The sequence below is a fragment of the Phyllobates terribilis genome, unplaced genomic scaffold (assembly GCF_046119375.1).
Source record: "Phyllobates terribilis strain yellow unplaced genomic scaffold, ASM4611937v1 Scaffold_4__5_contigs__length_816908805, whole genome shotgun sequence".
Taxonomy (NCBI): domain Eukaryota; kingdom Metazoa; phylum Chordata; class Amphibia; order Anura; family Dendrobatidae; genus Phyllobates; species Phyllobates terribilis.
The window spans coordinates 584,612,566-584,632,392 of record NW_027362764.1 but is presented as its reverse complement, the minus strand read 5'-3'; the positions used below and the strand labels follow the sequence as shown (position 1 = coordinate 584,632,392).

General features: G+C 42.6%; 1 protein-coding gene across 4 annotated transcripts in view; it reads right to left on the bottom strand.

Moving 5' to 3' along the window:
* OSBPL1A (oxysterol binding protein like 1A) overlaps positions 1-19,827 on the bottom strand; it is a 192,139-nt gene that overhangs the window by 13,038 nt on the left and 159,274 nt on the right. For 3 of the 4 annotated variants that reach the window (XM_073679176.1, XM_073679178.1, XM_073679179.1), the window contains 5 exons: positions 19,564-19,746; positions 18,346-18,453; positions 18,176-18,265; positions 7,325-7,451; positions 4,628-4,744 (listed from right to left, as the gene is read on the bottom strand). In XM_073679176.1, coding sequence (XP_073535277.1) covers positions 4,628-4,744; positions 7,325-7,451; positions 18,176-18,265; positions 18,346-18,453; positions 19,564-19,746 — 625 coding nt within the window. The remainder of the gene's footprint in view (positions 1-4,627; positions 4,745-7,324; positions 7,452-18,175; positions 18,266-18,345; positions 18,454-19,563; positions 19,747-19,827) is intronic. The other variant, XM_073679177.1, reaches the window with a different exon arrangement.

Below are 19,827 nucleotides of genomic sequence, written 5' to 3'. Positions count from 1 at the left end.
CAAAAGAACAAAGTGGAGGCTGTACTGCAGGGAAGGAAACACACCATAAATAAAGAAATGCAGCGTGAGCACCAGTTGGGGGTGCAGGGATGGACAAAAAAAGATGCCGAGTGATGCATAAACCTAAACTTTCATTTCACAAAACTGCTTCATGACAATTTTCATTACATGCATTTACATGCACTTTACCCAATATACAGGGGATGAAATAGAAAATTGGTGATGTGTTCAATATCTAAGTAAAAATATCTCTAAAGGTGCTATTGGCATGAAAAACAACCCATCTACACAGCCAAGACTCCATTGCTGAAAAAAAACGTGTTCAAGCACGTTTAAAGTTTGCTTAACAACATTTAGATACGCCTGTGAATACTGGGAGAATATAATCAGGTTAGAGGAGACCAAAAGGCTCTGCATATCACCCCAAATATACTATACCAACAGTGATATTTGGAGGTGGGAACATCATGGAGTGGGGCTGTTTTTCAGCATGCGGCACTGACACTTCATGGGATTGAAGGGAGGATGAATGGACAAATGTACCAAGACATTCTTGAAAAAATCTGCTGCCATTTACTAGGATGATGAAGATGAAATGAAGGTGGACATTTCACCAAGACTATCCCAAAACACAGCCAAGTAAACTCTCAATTGGTTTCAGAGAAAGAAAATATAGCTGCTAGAATGGCCCAGCCAATCTCCTGACCTGAATCCAATAGAAAATTTATGTAAGGAGCAAAAGCTCAGAGTTCATAGAAGGAGCCCACAGAACATTCAGGATTGAAGAGTGTTTGCGTGGAAAAATGGGCCAAAATCACACCTGAGCAATGCATGCGACTAGTTTCTCCATACAGGAGGCATCTTGAAGATGTCAAATACATTTCAGTAAGTGTGGTCAATACTTTTTCCTTGCGTAATTTCTCATTATTACAAATAACTTCATTTAAGGACATCTATGGCATCTCAAGGGCTGTCACACTGCAGAGGGATCAGCTTTATTCTCATTTGCACATGGAAACACGAGAAGCAGTGGAATGAAACTGAAAGGGAGAAGATACACATTAGATATTCGAAAAAAAATTTTTGACAGGCTGGGGAGGGTGATCAATGAGTGGAACAGGCTGCCACAAGAGGTGGTGAGTTCCCCTGCAATGGAAGTCTTCAAAAAGAGGCTGGACAGACATCTGTCTGAGATGATTTAGTGAATCCTGCATTGAGCAGGGAGTTGGACCAGATGACTTTGGAGGTCCCCTCCAACTAACATTCTTTGATTGTATGGTGCGATTTCTTTGCCTTTGTGGATTGGATAGGTTGTTGCCGACATCGGGTGAGAATTTCATGTCAATAGCACCTTTAGAAATACATTTACTTAGAAAATTGGTGATATGTTCAATACTTATTTCACCCGCTGTATGTGCTGAGAATTTTCAAGATCTGTATTCTTTCAACAGAACGTGCATAAAAGTTGTGGCAATGTACACACCACCATCAACAAAACTGTTCTGCTTATTTCATCTAGGAGACAAAATATTGCTCAGCAAATTATCCGAATCACTCCCACCTGTAATGTAATGAGAATAATTTCAGTAACAGAACTATGTCAGGGAACTACTCCAACTATCACTGATTATACACAATTAAAAAAAAATCTTTATTAGTATATTTATTAAAATTAGATCCGAAAGAATAGATCTTCCAAAAACACACCAATATATATACCCTAATATGCCCTATAAGAGGAGGGATAAATAGCAGATAAACAAATGAATTATCTCTGTTTTAAAACACAACAATATGCTCAGATATCTAGCCGCCCTTATAGATAAATCAATCAATCAATCATCCTTGATACCCCCAGACTGAACTTTCTCAAGCTGATATTCCCGAATCAGCAGATCAGGGTCAGTTGTTTAGCTAACAAGCGCGTAACCAGGAAGATTCCAAGATTAATCAGTACCTGTAACACCTAGATAATGCAGCATAGACATACCACCAGTAAACTGTATTATAATAGGCAGCAAAATCATATTGCATATATCCGCGTATTCCACACAATTAATAAATGGTACTAGTGTTCTGTACATGGTAAATAGTATGTAAAGCTCAGAATACACTTTCCTCTAATCATGAGAGAGAATATGTAGACAAGTTAATAATACTATTCAAATCCCTCTGATCTACCTCTGATTGGTAGTGGGAATGCCCAGTAGACCTCTTAGCTCGTATGGAATATTCCTGCTTTCTAAAAAAAAAGAGGATGAAGAGGATGCTGCAAGTGATGATCCTGAGGCTCCTATATTGTGAGGGCGCGTAGTCTCTCGATTTTTATTGTCCCCATGTCTTCGATGTTTCCTGCCTTCTCCGTCTGTTGGGCTTTCTACACATGAATGCATCTCTCTCCCACCTGGAATAAACTCTACCACGGTATAATGTCTCTGTAGCACCACCAAGACGACAATTCATCATCAAAAATGACGGTGTCATCCCACCAGCCCAAGAGCTGGTTAGCATATGAGGGAGCACAAGGGCTCCCCCATTGCTGTGCCCCTTGAGCTGGTAGTAGAACTGACCATCAAATGTGAAAAATTGTGTTGTAATATGAAATTCAACAATTCTACAAGGAGATAGTTATGCTGTGCAATATGATTCCCTAGAGCACCCAAAAAGTGCTTAAAGGGCCTCAGACCTGTATCATGAGGAATACTGCTGTACAGCACCTCAACGTCTATAAATGCAGAATGGGTATCTGGGCTGACAGCAATTTCCTCAAGTCTGAGTAGCAGGTCAGAAAGTATTGACTATATCAGGGCTGTGAAGTCTGAGTCAGAGCCCATTTTGGTGGAGTCGGAGTCTGTATAAAATGGACCGACTCCTAAAATATATAATAAATTGGGTATAGTAGTTCAATGCAGTTTGTGGGGAATATTTTTTCATACGAATTTGGGAAAGTTATGAAATGTCCTATAAATGTCTGTCCTATTCCTGATCTAAGGGTCTAGACTTTTAGCTGAGATGAATCTGTGCTACAGTAAATTTATCACTTAAACATGAGCCATGTATGAGGAAGTCGGAGTCGTGGAGTCGGAGTCATGGAAATTGAGGAGTCGGAGGTTTGGCTTACCAACTCCACAGCTCTGGCGTATACAGTATATGAGGGGAGGGCAACAACAAAAGTTCTGAGGATCTTAACACATATGCTGGCATTCTGCATGATAGAGTTGATTCCGGACACAATGGGGCGTCCTTTCAGAGGTTGCAGCCCCTCGTAAACTTTGGAGAGGGGGTAGAAACTAGCCAACATTGGAAACCTGGAATGCATGAACAAGTACTCATTGTAAGAAATAAGTTTAGAGTTTAGTGCTCGTTAGAATCCCACCTAGTTTTTTTCTCAAAATCCAGTGTGGGGTCATTTTTCAAGACCCTGTATGTGCTTTTATCAAGAAGGATAATCCATACACACCCCCTGTAGACATCATGACTAGTGATGAGCGAGCATGTTCGGTTAACCTTTTCGGCGAGCATGCTCAAATGCTCACCAAGTATCTTCAGCGTGCTTGGGTGTTATGTTTGAGTCACTCCGTGTGCATGATTTGCGACTGTTTGGCAGCTTTAATACATGTGAGGAATGCCTAAGAAACAGGCATTCTTCACATGTATTAAAGCTGCCAAAGAAGCAGGCATTCCTCACATGTATTAAAGCTGCCACAGAAACAGGCATTCCTTACATGTATTAAAGCTGTCAAACAGTCGCAAATCATTCACACGGAGTGACTCAAACGTAATACCTGAGCACGCCGAAGATACACCCGAGCATGCTCGTAAATCTCGAGTAAAGAGCATGCTCGCTCATCACTAATCATGACTCCTAACAACAAGATTTGCACCCTTATCGGATGCTTTAATCACAATGTGGCTGTTAGCAGCCAGGCCATCCAAAGTTTCTGTCTCATCATAGGACAGATTGGATTGTGACTTTTCTGCCTACGATTCAGGGCTTTTAGATCATCTGTTACCAACCTAGTGAAGAAGTCAATAATAGTGGTTTCAGTACCTGGAGGCATCCTTTTACTACTGGGCCCATAACTCATAAAGGGGCCTTTCCCCAATGATCTACTTCCTTCTTCCCACATATAAGAAAGGGTCCTGAAATCTGGTAGATCTTCTTCCGCAATACCCATTGATATGCATTCTGCTAACTCATGTGCCTTAAATAAAAATTTTCCACTTGAGTTTTCGCGAGACAAGATATACATCCTTGACCCATTCAAAATCATTAAACTTGTTTGTGGGAACATATGACAGCCCCTTTGGATCTACTCCAACTCTTTAAATATACAAAGTGTGCTAATGTATTATGCCAAGTACTGAATAATTGGAATTTGGATGTAAATATATCTCTAGAATGTAAAGAAATGTTGGAAGTAAAGCTATTAGATATAGTGGTACTATAAATTTGGAGTGGATTGTCTGAAAATAGAGAAAAAAGGGTCTAATTATTTTGCAGTAATAGTGAAACTTTTGTCCATGAGTTGTGACTGGTATTGCAGCTTAGCCACCATATTACAGTCTTTCAAGAATGTGTAGAGTTATGTAGTATACACTTAAAATGGAGTAGGATGAGGCCAACCTGTGCAGAATTGGATGGTCGAGGGGCTATTCGCCATAGAAGGGTACTCCCTGGAATAACTTGTACGCTCTCGGAGTCTGGTAATGGCATTTCATCAAGCTCCTCAGTATTTCCAGACTGTTAAAAGTAAATGATAGCACATATGCATTAGTAATAATGATACAATTGGCGTTAAGTTGATGCAGACCACATTTATATATGTCAAGGGTTTTTTAGCATTACTTTTGAATAAGGGTACATGCCCACGATCAGTATTTCCAGCCTTCTGGATGCAGCTCACCTGCGCTGTGTCCAAACCACTGCGTTGTACAGTACAAGCACAGTGGATGGGATTTCAAGAAATCCCATGCCCACTGTGCTTCTATTTGACGCCGCGTCAACTCACCCACGGCGTGGCGTTATGAGCCGCAGCATGTCAATTTCCCCAATTGAATGTATAGGGTGCAGTAACTAGATGTGTTTAATGAACACATGTGGCGTTACCTGCGTGATTGGATGCAGAACTTTGGAATCAGCAAAAATACACTGCGTCCAAAGTGCTGCTTGTGGGCACAGATTAATAAAGTTATATGCCAAATGATTTATGTTACTTATATAGCACTGGTTATCATTCGAAGCAGTCAACAGGATTTGCAATTATACAAAGCCCTAAGACGTAAGCTAGGCTCATATAATATAGATCATTCTTTTATTCATAACTACATAGTATCTGATGGAAAGACTACACCTACCAGCATTTAAATAAGCAAAAAAGCTCTGCTGGACAATGAGCAAGTGGAATCATGAATACATTTCCGGACGGAAAATACACTTTGGTCTAAAGCTCCTGTGCAGACCTATAATGTTGTATTTGTTACAGAAAAGCTTCTGTTGTCTAATGCTGTATGATTAATGTAGATCTGGAGCCTCCGTCACTGCAGCTCTATTTCCTGCCCGACACAGCCTCCTCCAACTTGATTGAAGTCTCCTTTGCCAGAAGTCACACAGCATAGAGTCTGTCAGTGATGCAAGAGGAAGTGACGCTGGGTGGGGAATAGAGCTGGCGTGACAGAGGCATCAGATATACAGCCTCATTTACATATCAATTCAAACACTGATTTCTCATTAATAGAGGAACAGACTGACCGTGTATAGGTATTGCTGGACTTGTCTTTGAAAGAGCTAAATGCACATATGAATTGTTTAGAGGCGACATGAACCCCACACAACTAAAAACGTTAATTTACAGCATTTATCAGTACAAATGCAAGTTACTAAACAAAGAGCAGTTTAAACATACACCATAACATTAAAACCACTGTCAGGTGAACATAGCTTTGATAATCGCATTAAAATGTTGCTAGTCAAAGTTTGGGCTATGTGAGGCAACAATTGAGAAGTCCATTTTTGAACATACTGTGTTGGAAGGAGGCAACTGTTAACCATAAGGATGAATGATTATGGTAAGGGCCAGATTGTGATGGCTAAATAATGGTCAAAGCATCATCAAAACTGCAGGACTTGCAGTGATTAAGAACCATCAAAAAATAGTCCAAGGAAGAACAACAAGAGAAATGGAGAGACTATGGGATCTCTGAGCTTATTGATGCACGTAGGGAGCAAAGTTTAACCTACAGGATCTAATCCCACAAAAGCAGCTACAAATTGTTGTCTATGACAGAAAGATGTGAATAAAAGGGAACCAGTCACGTCCTTTATGGCTATTAAACTGCCCCAGTGTCTTGTTAGTAATGCACATTTCATCACTAACATGTTTATCTCAAGCATACTTTGATGAGTGCCACACATACCTCTGGATTCAGTCATCGGGGTGGGCAGCTTTAACTTTTCAGTCACGGTCAATCAAATGTGTTTTGAAATTCTCGACGCCCATTGTATTAGCATTCCTTCCCGTCACTGCAATCTCCTAGCAGATTCGGCGCTTGTGCAAGGACGCTCAGCTTTCCGGGCATGTGCACCGAATCTGGGTGTACGTCGCAGCTGCATATACTATGTGTGCATGCTCCGGAGCCGCTGAGCGTCAGCGCAGCAAGCGAGAAGACAGGCGTGCATCACGTGCGAACTCACAAACTGTCATGTGGCCACTGACGCTCAGTGGCTCCGGAGCATGCGCACATAGGATATGGGGGCAATCAAACAGAGTAAGGGCCAGCATGCTGCGTTTGGGGGAATTTTGGAAACATACTGTGGCAGGAGAGAAGCACTTTAGTGGCAACAAGCTGAGGGGATATTATATTTTGACACTACGGGGGTGTTATGCTTTTCTGGAGACACTACTGAGTCATCATATAGTACTGTACATGTGGGGAGGGGGATGCACTGTAAGGGGCCATTTTTGGGAGCATCATACTCTATAATTGCCATGAAGAGGGTATTGTGGGTGAGAACACTAAGGCGCTTCAACAGGGAAATAATTACTATGTACATGCCACAAGAAATGTTTCTCTCCCGAATTATAAAAGTTGATAGAAATGACCCGTCTAATCCATTGATTATTTTTGCGGGAAGAGAGACAATTCGTTTTTTTGCTATTGAGAGCCATGATTTCTTTGTACAACCCTAATCAAAAGTTCTTGCGTAATTCACACCTTGATAAGTCAGAATTTTTTTTTCTGGCACAAGGGTACCTACACAATATTAAGTTGGTTGTAGCCAATCAGTGTACATTGGTTTAATATACTTATTTATAGCAATTACCTGTTTTGAGGTTTTCTTATCATCTCCATTCTTCTTGTCATTTTTTTTAAATGTGTCAAATGATGCAGTGTCAATATTATAGAGACACTCGGTCCACTTGCCATACAGAGCAGAAAGCTTCTTTTTGCTGCACATGAAATAAAATAATTGCAAATTAAACTAAGTGGGTATTCTTGTTTTGTACATTTATGGCATAGCTGCAGGATATGCCATAAATGTATAGTAAATGTGGATGCCATAAATATGTCCCCGTCACATGCTGCTGTCACTGGAGAGGCGGCCGGAATGTTCATACAAATAGGAATTCTGCAGACCTCTCCAGTGACCGCAGCAAGCAATGGGTTCCTGTTTTTGAGATAGATGTGGATCCCATCTCTCAGAAAATCTTATCCCCCCCCCCCAAAAAAATAACCCTTTAAAGTGGAAACCGGGTCTAATAAGCCTAAAGGCCTCCAGTTGCTCAGGAGAGAATTACCATAACCCAGCAGTCACACCAATATATGTATTTAGACTAATGGGCATCCTTATTGGATATATGGACTTTTGAACATTATTCTGTTATAAATAAGAAACTCATAATGGAACATGCTTTAATGGAATCTGTCAGATTCATGCTACCCAAACCCCTGAAACGCTCAGAGAAAATATACTTTGAAGATCCGACCAGGGACTGTAGCTGGAAACCAGACTAGTCCAGCTGCTCCTCTGGCCGGCTCTTCCCAGCACAGCTAGAGGTGACTGACAAGTTTCTCACTAGTGGGTACATAGCGAGACTCCTGTCAATTGCGTGTAGCAGTGCTGGGAGAAGTATGGTCTCTTTCTATTGTCCCCAGACAGCTCTTTAACGTATATTTTCTCTGAAATGCCAAAGCATTGGGGCAATGTTGGACCAGGATGAATCAGATGAAAGGTTCCCTTTAAACTTATGCAATAAAATCAGAATCAAACACTTTGTTATATGTACAGCAGGTAAAATAAGTATTGAACACGTCACCAGTTTTTTAAGTAAATATATTTCTAAAGGTGCTACTGACATGAAATGCTCACCAGATGTCAGTAACAACCCATCTAATTGACAGGCAATGAAATCAAACCATAGATATCCATAAATTAAGTTATGTGTAATAACGAGAAATGACAAGGAAAAAGTATTGAACATATGAAGAAAGAGGTGCAAAAAGCTATGAAAAGTCATGGCACCAGCTGAAATCTATCAGTAATTAGAAAGCAATCCTGCCACTTAGTGAAAAATAATATCAGCTGGTTCAACTAATGGCGTATAAAAAGAGGTCTCATTACCAAAGTGCCACACAAGAAACATCTCATGATGGGTAAAACCAGTGACCTGTCTCAAGACTTTTGCAACCTTACACTGTGTGCAGAATTATTAGGCAAGTTGTATTTTAGAGGATTATTTTTATTATTGATCAACAACTATGTTCTTAATCAGCCCAAAAGACTCAAATAGCCAAGCTTAATATTTTTGGAAGTTGGAGTGGGGTTTTTTTAGATTTGGCTATCTTAGGAGGATATCTGTTTGTGCAGGTAACTATTACTGTGCAGAATTATTAGGCAACTTAATAAAAAACAAATATAATCCCATCTCACTTGTTTATTTTCACCAGGTAAACCAATATCACTGCACAAAATTTAGAAATAAACATTCCTGACATGCAAAAACAAAAAAAAATTAGTGATTAATATAGCCACCTTTCTTTATGATCACACTCAACAGCCTTCCATCCATAGATTCTGTCAGTTGCTTGATCTGTTTTCAATCAACATTGCGTGCAGCAGCCACCACAGCCTCCCAGACACTGTTCCGAGAGGTGTACTGTTTTCCCTCCCTGTAGATCTCACATTTTATGATGGACCACAGGTTCTCCATGGGATTCAGATCAGGTGAACAAGGGGGCCATGTCATTATTTTTTCTTCTTTTAGACTTTTACTGGCCTGCCAACCTGTGGAGTAGTTGGATGCATGTGATGGAGAATTGTCCAGCATGAAAATCATGTTTTTCTTGAACAATACAGACTTCTTCCTGTACCACTGCTTGAAGAAGTTGTCTTCCAGAAAATGGCAGTAGGTCTGGGAGTTGAGCTTCACTCCATCCTCAACCCGAAAAGGTCCCACAAGTTCATCTTTGATGATACCAGCCCATACCAGTACCCCACCCTCCACCTTGCTGGCGTCTGAGTCGGATGGAGCTCTCTGCCCTTTACTGATCCAGCCTCTGGCCCATCCATCTGGCCCATCAAGAGTCACTCTCATTTCATCAGTCCATAAAACCTTTGAAAAATCAGTCTTAAGATATTTCTTGACCCATTCTTGACATTTTATCTTATGTTTCTTGTTCAAAGGTGGTAGTTTTTCAGCCTTCCTTACCTTGGCCATGTCCCTGAGTCTCGCACACCTTGTGCTTTTTGATACTCCAGTAACGTTGCAGCTCTGAAATATTGCAAAACTGGTGGCGAATGGCATCTTCACGCTTGATTTTACTCAATTCATGGGCAGTTATTTTGCGCCTTTTTTGGCCAACACACTTCTTGCGACCCTGTTGGCTATTTGCCATGAAACGTTTGATTGTTCAGTGATCACGCTTCAAAAGTTTGGAAATTTCAAGACTGCTGCATCCCTCTGCAAAACATCTTACAATTTTGGACTTTTCAGAGCCCGACAAATCTCTCTTCTGACCCATTTTGCCAAAGGAAAGGAAGTTGCCTAATAATTAAGCACACCTTATATAGGGTGTTGATGTCATTAGTCAAAACCCCACCTCATTACAGAGATGCACATCACCAGATTTACTTAATTGGTAGTTGGCTCTCAAGCCTATGCAGCTTGGAGTAGGACAACATGTATAAAAAGTATCATGTGATCAAAATACTAATTTGCCTAATAATTCTGCACACAGTGTATTGTTGCAAAACAAACTAATGACATCTGTTACAGAAGAATTTCTCATCTACTGAAGATTCCAGTGAGCACTGTTGGGGCAATAATCCAGAATTGGAAAGAACATCATTTCACCATAAACCAGCCATGACCATGTGCTGCTCCCCGCAAGATTTCAGACAGAGGAGTGAAAAGAATTATCAGAAGAGTTGTCTGAGAGCCAAGGACCACCTGTGGAGAGCTACAGAAAGACCTGGAATCAGCAGGTACAATTGTTTCAAAGAAAACTATAAGTAATGCACTCAACCATCATGGCCTGTATGCACGCTCACCACGCAAGACTCCATTTCTGAAAAAAAACATGTTCAAGCGCGGTTAGGCTATGTGCCCACGATGCAGAAATGCTCAGGATTTTTTCCTGAGCGTTTCTGCATCTCCCTGGCAGAAAAAAACGCATGCGGATTGTACATGCGTTTTCCTGCCAAGGACATGCGGATGTGAAGCGTTCTTCACATGCATTTCCGCATGCGGGTTGACCAGCGCTTTCCAAGCGATTTTAGCATCACTTGGAAAGTGATTGTCAACTTGGTCACACTATATAAATCCATGCAACCGGCATGGATATATATAGTGTGACCCAAGAGAATGTCAAAAAATAAAAAAATAAATCTATACTTACCCTCCGATGGCCCGCGCTGTCTTGCTTCACCGTCCCGGCAGCCGGCAGACTGAAGGACCTGCCGACGTCAGCGTCGCGTGACCCGTCACATGACTCTGACGTCAGCGCAGGTCCTTCAGTACATCACGAACTGCCGGCAAGCAAGGAGGAGTGCAGCGCAGGCCGCCAAAAGGCAAGTATATATTTATTTTTTTATTTTATTCTTTTTTTTTTTTTTACAGGTTCTATGGTACCTGGGGTTCGGGGGAGAGTCTCCTCTCCTCTAGACCCGGGTACCATCCCCACATTAGAACGCATGGAATGCGCATCTACATATACAGTGATGCGTAATCCATGCGATTTAATGCAAGTCAATGGCGGCGAAAACGCAGCACTTCCGCAAAATAATTGGTAGCGCTGCGTTTTTTTCCGCAATAATAATCCGCAGCGGAAATTTCCGCAGCATGTGCACAGCACATGCGGATTATCATTGGGGAACATGGCAGGCCTTCTACCATGCGTTTTTTTAAGTGTTTCTGCAGCGTTTTTGCCGCTGCGGAAACGCTTAAAAAACGCATCGTGGGCATACAGCCTTAAAGTTTGCTTAACAACATTTAGACAAGCCTGTGAAATACTGAGTGAATATAATCTGGTTAGAGGAGACCAAAAAAGGCACTGCATATCACCCCAAAAAAAAACACCATACCAACAGTGATATTTGGAGGTGGGAACATCATGGGTGGGGCTATTTTTCAGCATAAGGCACTGACAAACTTCATGGGGTTGAAGGGAGGATAAATGGACAAATGTACCAAGACATTCTTGATAAAAATCTGCCATCTACCAGGATTATGAAAATGAAACGACATTTCAGCAAGACTATCCCATACACACAGCCAAGTAAACTCTCAATTGGTTTCAGAGAAAGAAAATAAAGCTGCTAGATTGGCCCAGCCAATCACTTGTCCTGAATCCAGTAGAAAATTTATGGAAGGAACTAAAGTTCAGAGTTCACAGAAGGAGCCCATACAACCTTCAGGATTTGAAGAGTTTTTATGTGGAAGAAGTCCTCAGTCCAGAGCCTCTCACCTAGCCAAATCAGTTCTCATACTTTGCACTGATGAGGGCCAGCAGCCCGAAACACTGTCTGCAAATTGAGATTCTGATTTGGCTTTTATCCTAAGTCATATTGCGCGACTTGTTAAAGGGTTGATTGTGACTTGTAGGATTGCTGCTTCCAATAGGTAGCGCTATAGAGTTTCAAGTCCTCTTTTTCTCTGAAGAGGCAATTTGCATATGTGGAAGAATGGACCAAAATCACACCTAAGCAATGCATGCCGCTAGTTTCTCCATACAGGAAGAGTCTTGAAGCAGTCATCACCAACAAAGGCTTTTGTATGAAGTATTAAAAATAAATTTCAGAAAGCGTGTTCAATAGTTTTTCCGTGTAATTTCTCGTTATTACACAATTTATGGACATCTATGGTGTGATTCCTTTGCCATTGTGGATTGGATGGGTTGTTACTGACATCTGGTGAGAATAGAGCCCTTATAGAAATATATTTACTTAGAAAATTGGTGATGTGTTCAATACTTATTTCACCCGCTGTTTGTACACAAGCATAAAACTAGCAGTTTCCAAATTCCATGTTTCATTCAGAATTCATGGGGTCAAAATTGAATACATACTGAAATGGAAACTGAAGGGAACCGGTCATACGATTGATATACATACACTAAGAATACATTTCTGCTTATAAAGTTAAGTAAGCCATAATAAATGTGAGAAAAGGATCTTTTCACAGATCTCATGAAAATAGAATTATACTTACTGGTAATTCGGTTTCTAATAACCCTCCACGGCAACACCAAAGGAGGATGTCACCCCACCCTAATAGGGACAGGAAACACAGAAGTCAAATAGCCCCTCCCTCATCCTCCCTCCAGTGTTTTTATAAAGGACCACACAAGTATGGATGCTTCAAATTATATTTATTCTTGTTCAAATTAAATGATTGGCTAACCAAGCCTGGGAGGGAATTACCAGTGCTGTCGTGGAGGGTTATTAGAAACCGAATTACCGGTAAGTCTAATTCTATTTTCTCCAATAACCCCCCATGACAGCACCAAAGGAGGAGTACCAAAGACTGATGCTTAGGGAGGGACAATGGCCTGAAGCACTTTCCGCCCAAAGGCCAAGTCCTTAATGGACATTATATTAAGTTTGTAATGTTTGGTGAAGGTATGGACCGAGGACCATAAAGCTGCTCTACATATCTGCTCCAGGGAAGTGTTAGCCTTCTCTGCCAAGGAGACAGACATGGCTCTAGTAGAGTGTGCTTTCAGCTTTTCTGGTGGTGAGATATCCTGGATCTGATATGACTCCACAATTGCCTTCTTGATCCAAGTAGCGATGGTAACTTTTGAGACTTTCTTACCTCTGTTTTGACCAGATGGCTAAAGGAAGAGGTTCTGATCCTTCCTCCAGGCCTCTGTCTTTTGGAGGTAGTGAAGAATGACCCGTCCTATGTCCAAAGAATGGAATTCTTCTTCTCTTATTTTTTGGGTTCTGACAGAAGGAGGGCAAAATTATCTCCTGTGATCTATGAAAGTCTGAGACCACTTTTGGTAAGAAAGATGGGTCCAGTTGTAGAATAATCCTATCATCCAGGATTCTCAAATACGGGTCATTCACTGAGAAGGCCTGGATTTCTCCCACTCTCCTGGCAGTGGTAATTGCTACTAGAAAAGTTGTTTTCCAGGCTAACTTATCCAGCTATATGGAGGCCAAAGGTTCAAAAGGTGGTAGTGTCAGACCTTTAAGGACGATACTAAGATCCCAGGAGGGAACGTGGTTGATTATTCTGGGACGCAGACAAGTAGCTGCTGTCATGAACCTTTTTACCCATCGATGTTCGGCTAGGCTTTGGTAGAAATAGGCACTCAGCGCTGCGATCTGTACCTTGAGGGTGCTGGGCCCAAGGCCTTTTTCCAGCCCCTCCTGTAGAAAATCCAAGATCTGGGTCATGTCAGGATGCCGAACATCTGGCATATTTGGTTTATACCATATTAGGAAGGTCTTCCATATCTTGCTGCATATGGAGTTTGTTATTTGTTTCCTACTTCTTTGTAGGGTATGAATTACTCGGTCTGAGAGTCCTTTGGCTTTTAGGATTGCGAACTCAGAAGCCAGGCCGCTAGATGAAGGTTCTCTGGATCTGGATGGAGTATTGGACCCTGATGGAGAAGGTTTTTGATTGCTGGTAGAATGAGGGGGGCTTCTATGCTTAGACTGTTTAGTGCACAGAACCAGCTCCTTTTGGGCCAAAGTGGGGCTACCAAGATTACCTTGACCTCCTTGATCCTTATTTTCTGTAAGGTCCTGGGTAGCAATGGAATTGGGGGAAAAGCGTAAGCTAGATGGAAACGCCACGGGTGAGTGAATGCATCTATCCCCAGGTACACGTCATCCGGATCTAGGGAGAAGTATTTTTCTGCCTTGGTGTTTTGGCGTCTTGCAAAGAGGTCCACCTCCGGATGACCCCATTGTCTGGTCAGCATGTGGAAAATGTCTGAGTCCAGTTCCCATTCCCCGGGATGGATATTCCTTCTGGTCAGAAAATCGGCCTGGATGTTGTCTGAGCCTTTTATGTGCAGACCTGATAAGGAACGAAGATGTCTTTCCACCCAGAAGAATCTTCTTGCCGAGATACTTTTTAGATTCTCGTACCTTGTACTCCCTTGATGGGACAGGTGAGCTACGGTAGTCATGTTGTTTGAATAGACTTTTACGTGTTTGCCCTTGGAGCTGATGTTTTGAGTGCCTCCTCCACAGCCTTTAATTTGCGGAAGTTGGAGGATCTCCTGCTGATCTCTTCTGTCCAGACCCCCCTGGAAGGGGGTTTGGGCGACGACGGCTCCCCATCTCGTCTTGCTGGCGTCTACCGTGACTGTTATCAGAGGGAACTGAGACCATGGAACCCCTGTTCTTAGGTTTCTTGGGCTGAGCCACCATGACCGGGATGTTTTCACATAATGAGGGATCGGGATCTTCTTGTTGAGGGAGTCTGGGGATTCGTCCCACTGTGTGAGAATATGGGTTTGCAATACCCTGGTGTGAGCTTGAGCCCAGGCTACTGATTGGATGCAGGCTGTCATGGAGCCGAGGGCTGACATGGCAAATCTTAGGGACACCTTGTTCAGGGTCTTCAGCTTCGATATCTTGGATCTCAAAAGTATCTGCTTGTCCTTTGGTAAGAAGGAGGTTTGTCTGGCGGAGTCTAATAGAACACCCAGGAATGTTTTTTTCTGTGGCAGGGACCAGGTCTGATTTTTGATGATTTATCAACCACCCCTAGGGTGGTCAGGATTTGGATTGTTCTTTGCAGATCTTCCTGGAGTGATGCCACCAAGGGACTTACTAGCAAGAAGTCGTCGAGAATGATGCAGATTTTCTCCTTTCTTATAGAAGCCACTACCTCTGACATAATTTTGGTAAATCTTCTTGGTGTTGAGGTTATTCCGAACGGCAATACGTTGAATTGAAAATGTAACGTTTGATCCTCTTGAACCACCGCAAACCTTAGAAATTTCCGGTATGTTGGATGTATAGGGACGTGGTAGTATGCGTCCTGTAAGTCGATGGTTGCCATTACATATCCTTGTCCTATCAAGGGAACTGCTGATCTGATGGACTCCATTTTGAATCTTCGGTAGATGATGTATTGGTTTAAGGATTTCAGATTTATTATTATTCTGTAAGTGCCGTTTGGTTTTCTTATCATAAACATGCGTGAATAGTGGCCTGTTTGTCTTTCTGTTTTTGGGACTGGTGAAATAGCCCCCAATGATAACAGGTTTCTTAGGCCGGACATCAGAGCTGTTTTTAATCTCGGGGAGGCTAGACGGGTTATTCTCACTTTCTTTGGTGGATATGAGGAGAATTCGATCTTCACCCCCTCTTGAATTGTTTTCAAGACCCATTGACTGGAGCAAATCTTTTGCCATTGGGGAAGGTATCTCATGATTCGTCCCCCTACTGCTCTGGCGTCACCGCTTCTGTTGTCGTTGTCATTTTGGGAAAAAAATATTCCTATCTTTCCCCCTTTTGGGGTATCTCCATCGACCGGACTTCCCCTTTCCCCTTGTACTGGGGATTCTGCTCCCGAGGGGGGAGAAAGGGGGTCTTCTTGTAGTGTCTGGGTTCAGGCAGGGATTTCTTTTTATCAGCCACCTTCTCCAGGAGGTCGTTGAGGGCCTGGCCAAACATATATTCTCCCCTGAAGGGAATGGAACAAAGTTTTATTTTAGAGGCCACATCACCGTTCCACTATTTCAGCCATAGTGCTCGCCTTGTGGAGTTCGACAGGACTGCTGCCCTGGCGGTTACCCTCACAGATTCTGCTGAAGCATCTGCCAGAAAGTTAGTGGCCTTCTGCAGTAAAGGTAGGGAAGCTTGTATCTCCTCTCTAGATGTGCCCATAGCCAGATGCTCTTCAAGCTGGTTGAGTCATCTTGACATGGATCGTGCAACACACGTGGAGACTACGTTTGTGTTCAAAAGGACTGCTGATGCTTCCCAGGATTTTCTGAAAATGCTGTCCATCTTGCGGTCCAGAGGATCCTTTAGTTGCGACGAATCCTCGAATGGCAATACTGTCTTTTTAGCGACTCTTGCCACTTGAATATCGACCTTCGCTATCTCTGTCCAACATTTTGAGGTTTCTTCATCTACCGGAAAGCTGTCTTTCAATTCTGCTGGTGTACACAGTCGTCTTTAAGGATTTTCCCATTCGTCCAGGATTAGATCCTGAAAGTTTTTATGTATCGGGAACACCATCTTTTTCTTTGAGCGGAGACCACCGAACATCTCTTCCTGGACTGATCTAGTGGGCTTCTCTTCTTCCACTTCCATCGTTCTTCTTACTGCTGTGAGGAGATCTTCCATAAAATTCCATTGAGAAATAATATTTCTTATTTTCCAGACCTTCCTCTGCTGGGCTAAGTTCACCTTCCTCTATAAGGTCTTCTGGAAGGGATATTTCATCCTGGGAGTCCGAGTCTCTTTTTTTCTTCCAGGGAAACTTCCTCTTTTTAGCCTTTGGAGGCGTATCAGAAGTGGATCGGGAAAAGGAGGCCAATGAAGACAACCTCCTGACGGACTATCCCCTTGATCTCGTCTATGAGGGACAGCTGCTCTTCCCTAATAATTTTCTCCGTGCATTTCTGGCAGAAATATTTTTTGTTTGAAGAAGATAGTTTTTTTGAACATATAGCACACTTCCGGCTAGATTTATTTCCTGATGCAGGATAACTGTCCCCCTAAAAAAAGAGGGAGAAGGGTAATTAATGTATCAATTCTAACCTGCACATAGGAAAGGACCCCCAGTGCAAGACTTACTGGGACTGGAATTGCGCTGGGCTCCGCAGACATGGAGAAGATAGATTCCTGACCATCCAGTGTATAAAAATACAAAATACAAAAACGGATTAGGTCCTACCTTAGATGTCTTCTGTCCAGGGCTCTTATATAGGCGACTGGACTCAGTGCTCTCCCTCTGAGGGGGGTGGGAAGGCTCCTCCCCCTTGGTCCAATTGGTGAAGCAGGAACACCTGATTATTTATTTATATTATATATATTTTTTTGTGCCCATAGGATGTCCCTAAACGGACCGTAAGTGTCCTAAGGGACCCTGTTTCGGCGTCCCACGTCACTTTCCGGCCGTTTTCAGGTTACTGCGTTCCAGGGTGGAAAGCACACCGGAAGTGACGTCATCAGCGGTCCGCGTCACTTCCGGGATCCAGCACGCGTCTCTCCACTATGGAGACCGCCTTGAGAGGGTGGAGGAGCTGGGCTGGAGAGCTCGAGGAGGCCTCCAGCCCGACACCCACCGGACCTTACCCGCAGGCACGGACTCTGTGGGGATGGGGATCCCGAGTCCCAGAGGAGATGGGAGCAGCATAAGGGGAGGAGGAGGAGAACTGCCCAGTCCCAGCTGCCCGGCTTAAAGGTATGCTGTGTGTCTGCCGCCGGCACAGACCACCCTGGATGACCTCTTCATCCCAATAGGGACAGGAAAAACACTGGAGGGAGGATGAGGGAGGGGCTATTTGACCTCTTTGTGTTTCCTGTCCCTATTAGGGTGGGGTGACATCCTCCTTTGGTGCGGTCGTGGGGGGTTATTGGAGTATTGGAGAAATACAACCTCTCTAAACCTAGATTATTACATTTCCTATTCTTGATAAAAAAAAAAATGTAATTAACTTGTAATTAACTAAATGAAGAATATCCACTTACCTCTTGTCCTGAATGTATCCTTCCACTTTGTGTAATTCCTTCCCAAACAGGCCACAAGGCTTAAAGTTTAGAATGCATTTATCACCAGTCCTATAAATGGATGTAAATTAATATCTGGTCTACACAAATGTTGCCAAGTCTGGAAAAAGGAAAATGTCAAATAAACTTACTTGTGATTAGTGATTTCCATATTGCCATACTGCTCAATCCATAGCTTGCCAACTATTATATTGTGTACACAGCAAGTAGGGTTTGTCCATGTATAAGCCTCATTGTGCCTAAGAAACAGAAACAGGACGTACATTCAGCCGCCTAGTATAAAGTAATTCACATTACATGCCCACATATTCACCCTGGTCAGTAATATAACAGCCTCAAGGACAAGGCTTGGCGAGATAACTTCTTTATAATAAACATACAATTAAGGCTTTCTGAATTAAAGGGGCTGCCCATGACTTTTCTATTGATGGTCTATACTTAGGATAGGTCAGCAGTATCAGATTAGTTGGAGTCTGACACCCCTGTGGATGTACACAGCAAATGGAGATAGAATATCACAGACCTGTACACTGCGTAGTGGTCATTCTTGGTACTGCAGCTCAGCTTCAATTGGGATTAGCAAATTAAATGCATTTAGGAAATTATTTCTAATGACATGTTTGTTTATTTTTTTTCTATTCATGCAGCCATTAAAGAGGACCTGTCAGGTCCGATAAAGCTATGTATCTGCAGGTATACAATTGATTTGCAAGTTAAGAGCATTATGAAGGTGCCTGGACACTGTACTGAAAGTGAACCACCTGGGAAAAAATTTACTTAATTCCTCCCGGGAGTCGCCGGCTTTCAGTCATGTAGGTATGCCCAGAACAATTAGCCGCCGGCTTTCAGTCATGCAGGTATGCCTAGACAATTACAGTCACGACTCCCAGCATTGAGAGCAGTGGGAGTAAAAACGCCCCGGCAAGTACTGACAGCCGGGTCTGCACTGATGCACTGTAGGGCTGGCTGTCACCTAGTGCATGGACATGCTTACAGCCGCTGCTCTCAGTGCTGTGAGTCGTGACTTTAATTGTTCCGGACTTGCCAGCACTACTGAAAGCCAGGGGCTCCCAAAAGAAATAAAGTTAATTTTCACCTGGGTGCCTCACTGTCAGTATAGCGGTCGGGCACCTTCATGACGCTATTGACCTGCAGATTAATCCTATATCTGCAAGTTAATAGCTTTATCAGACCTGACCAGACTTTGATATAATACACTGACACATGATGAGTGGGGGTAGAAACAGCGAATATTTCGACCTCCCCTTAATAATGTCTATCTCCTAAATCCAGTAACATATCAATATAACACAGTAGACACTACTATCACAGTTTTACATTTTACTCACTTAAGAAGCTCCAGTGTTATTATTCCTTTGGGTTCAGCTTCAACACTCTTTCCCCAGAACTTTAGTTTTGGATAGATTGATCCATGAAATACAAAGTCATTGGAAATACCTTCTGCATGGAAAGCGCTAACAGGTGGATGGTGGCTGACCTGTTCAGAAATTAGTCTAAACCCAAGATCATCACTAGAATACAGACAAGAAAAAAAAATCAGTGGCCTCGCAGACACTAGTTTCCGTATATCCACTGCATACATGGAATATTTA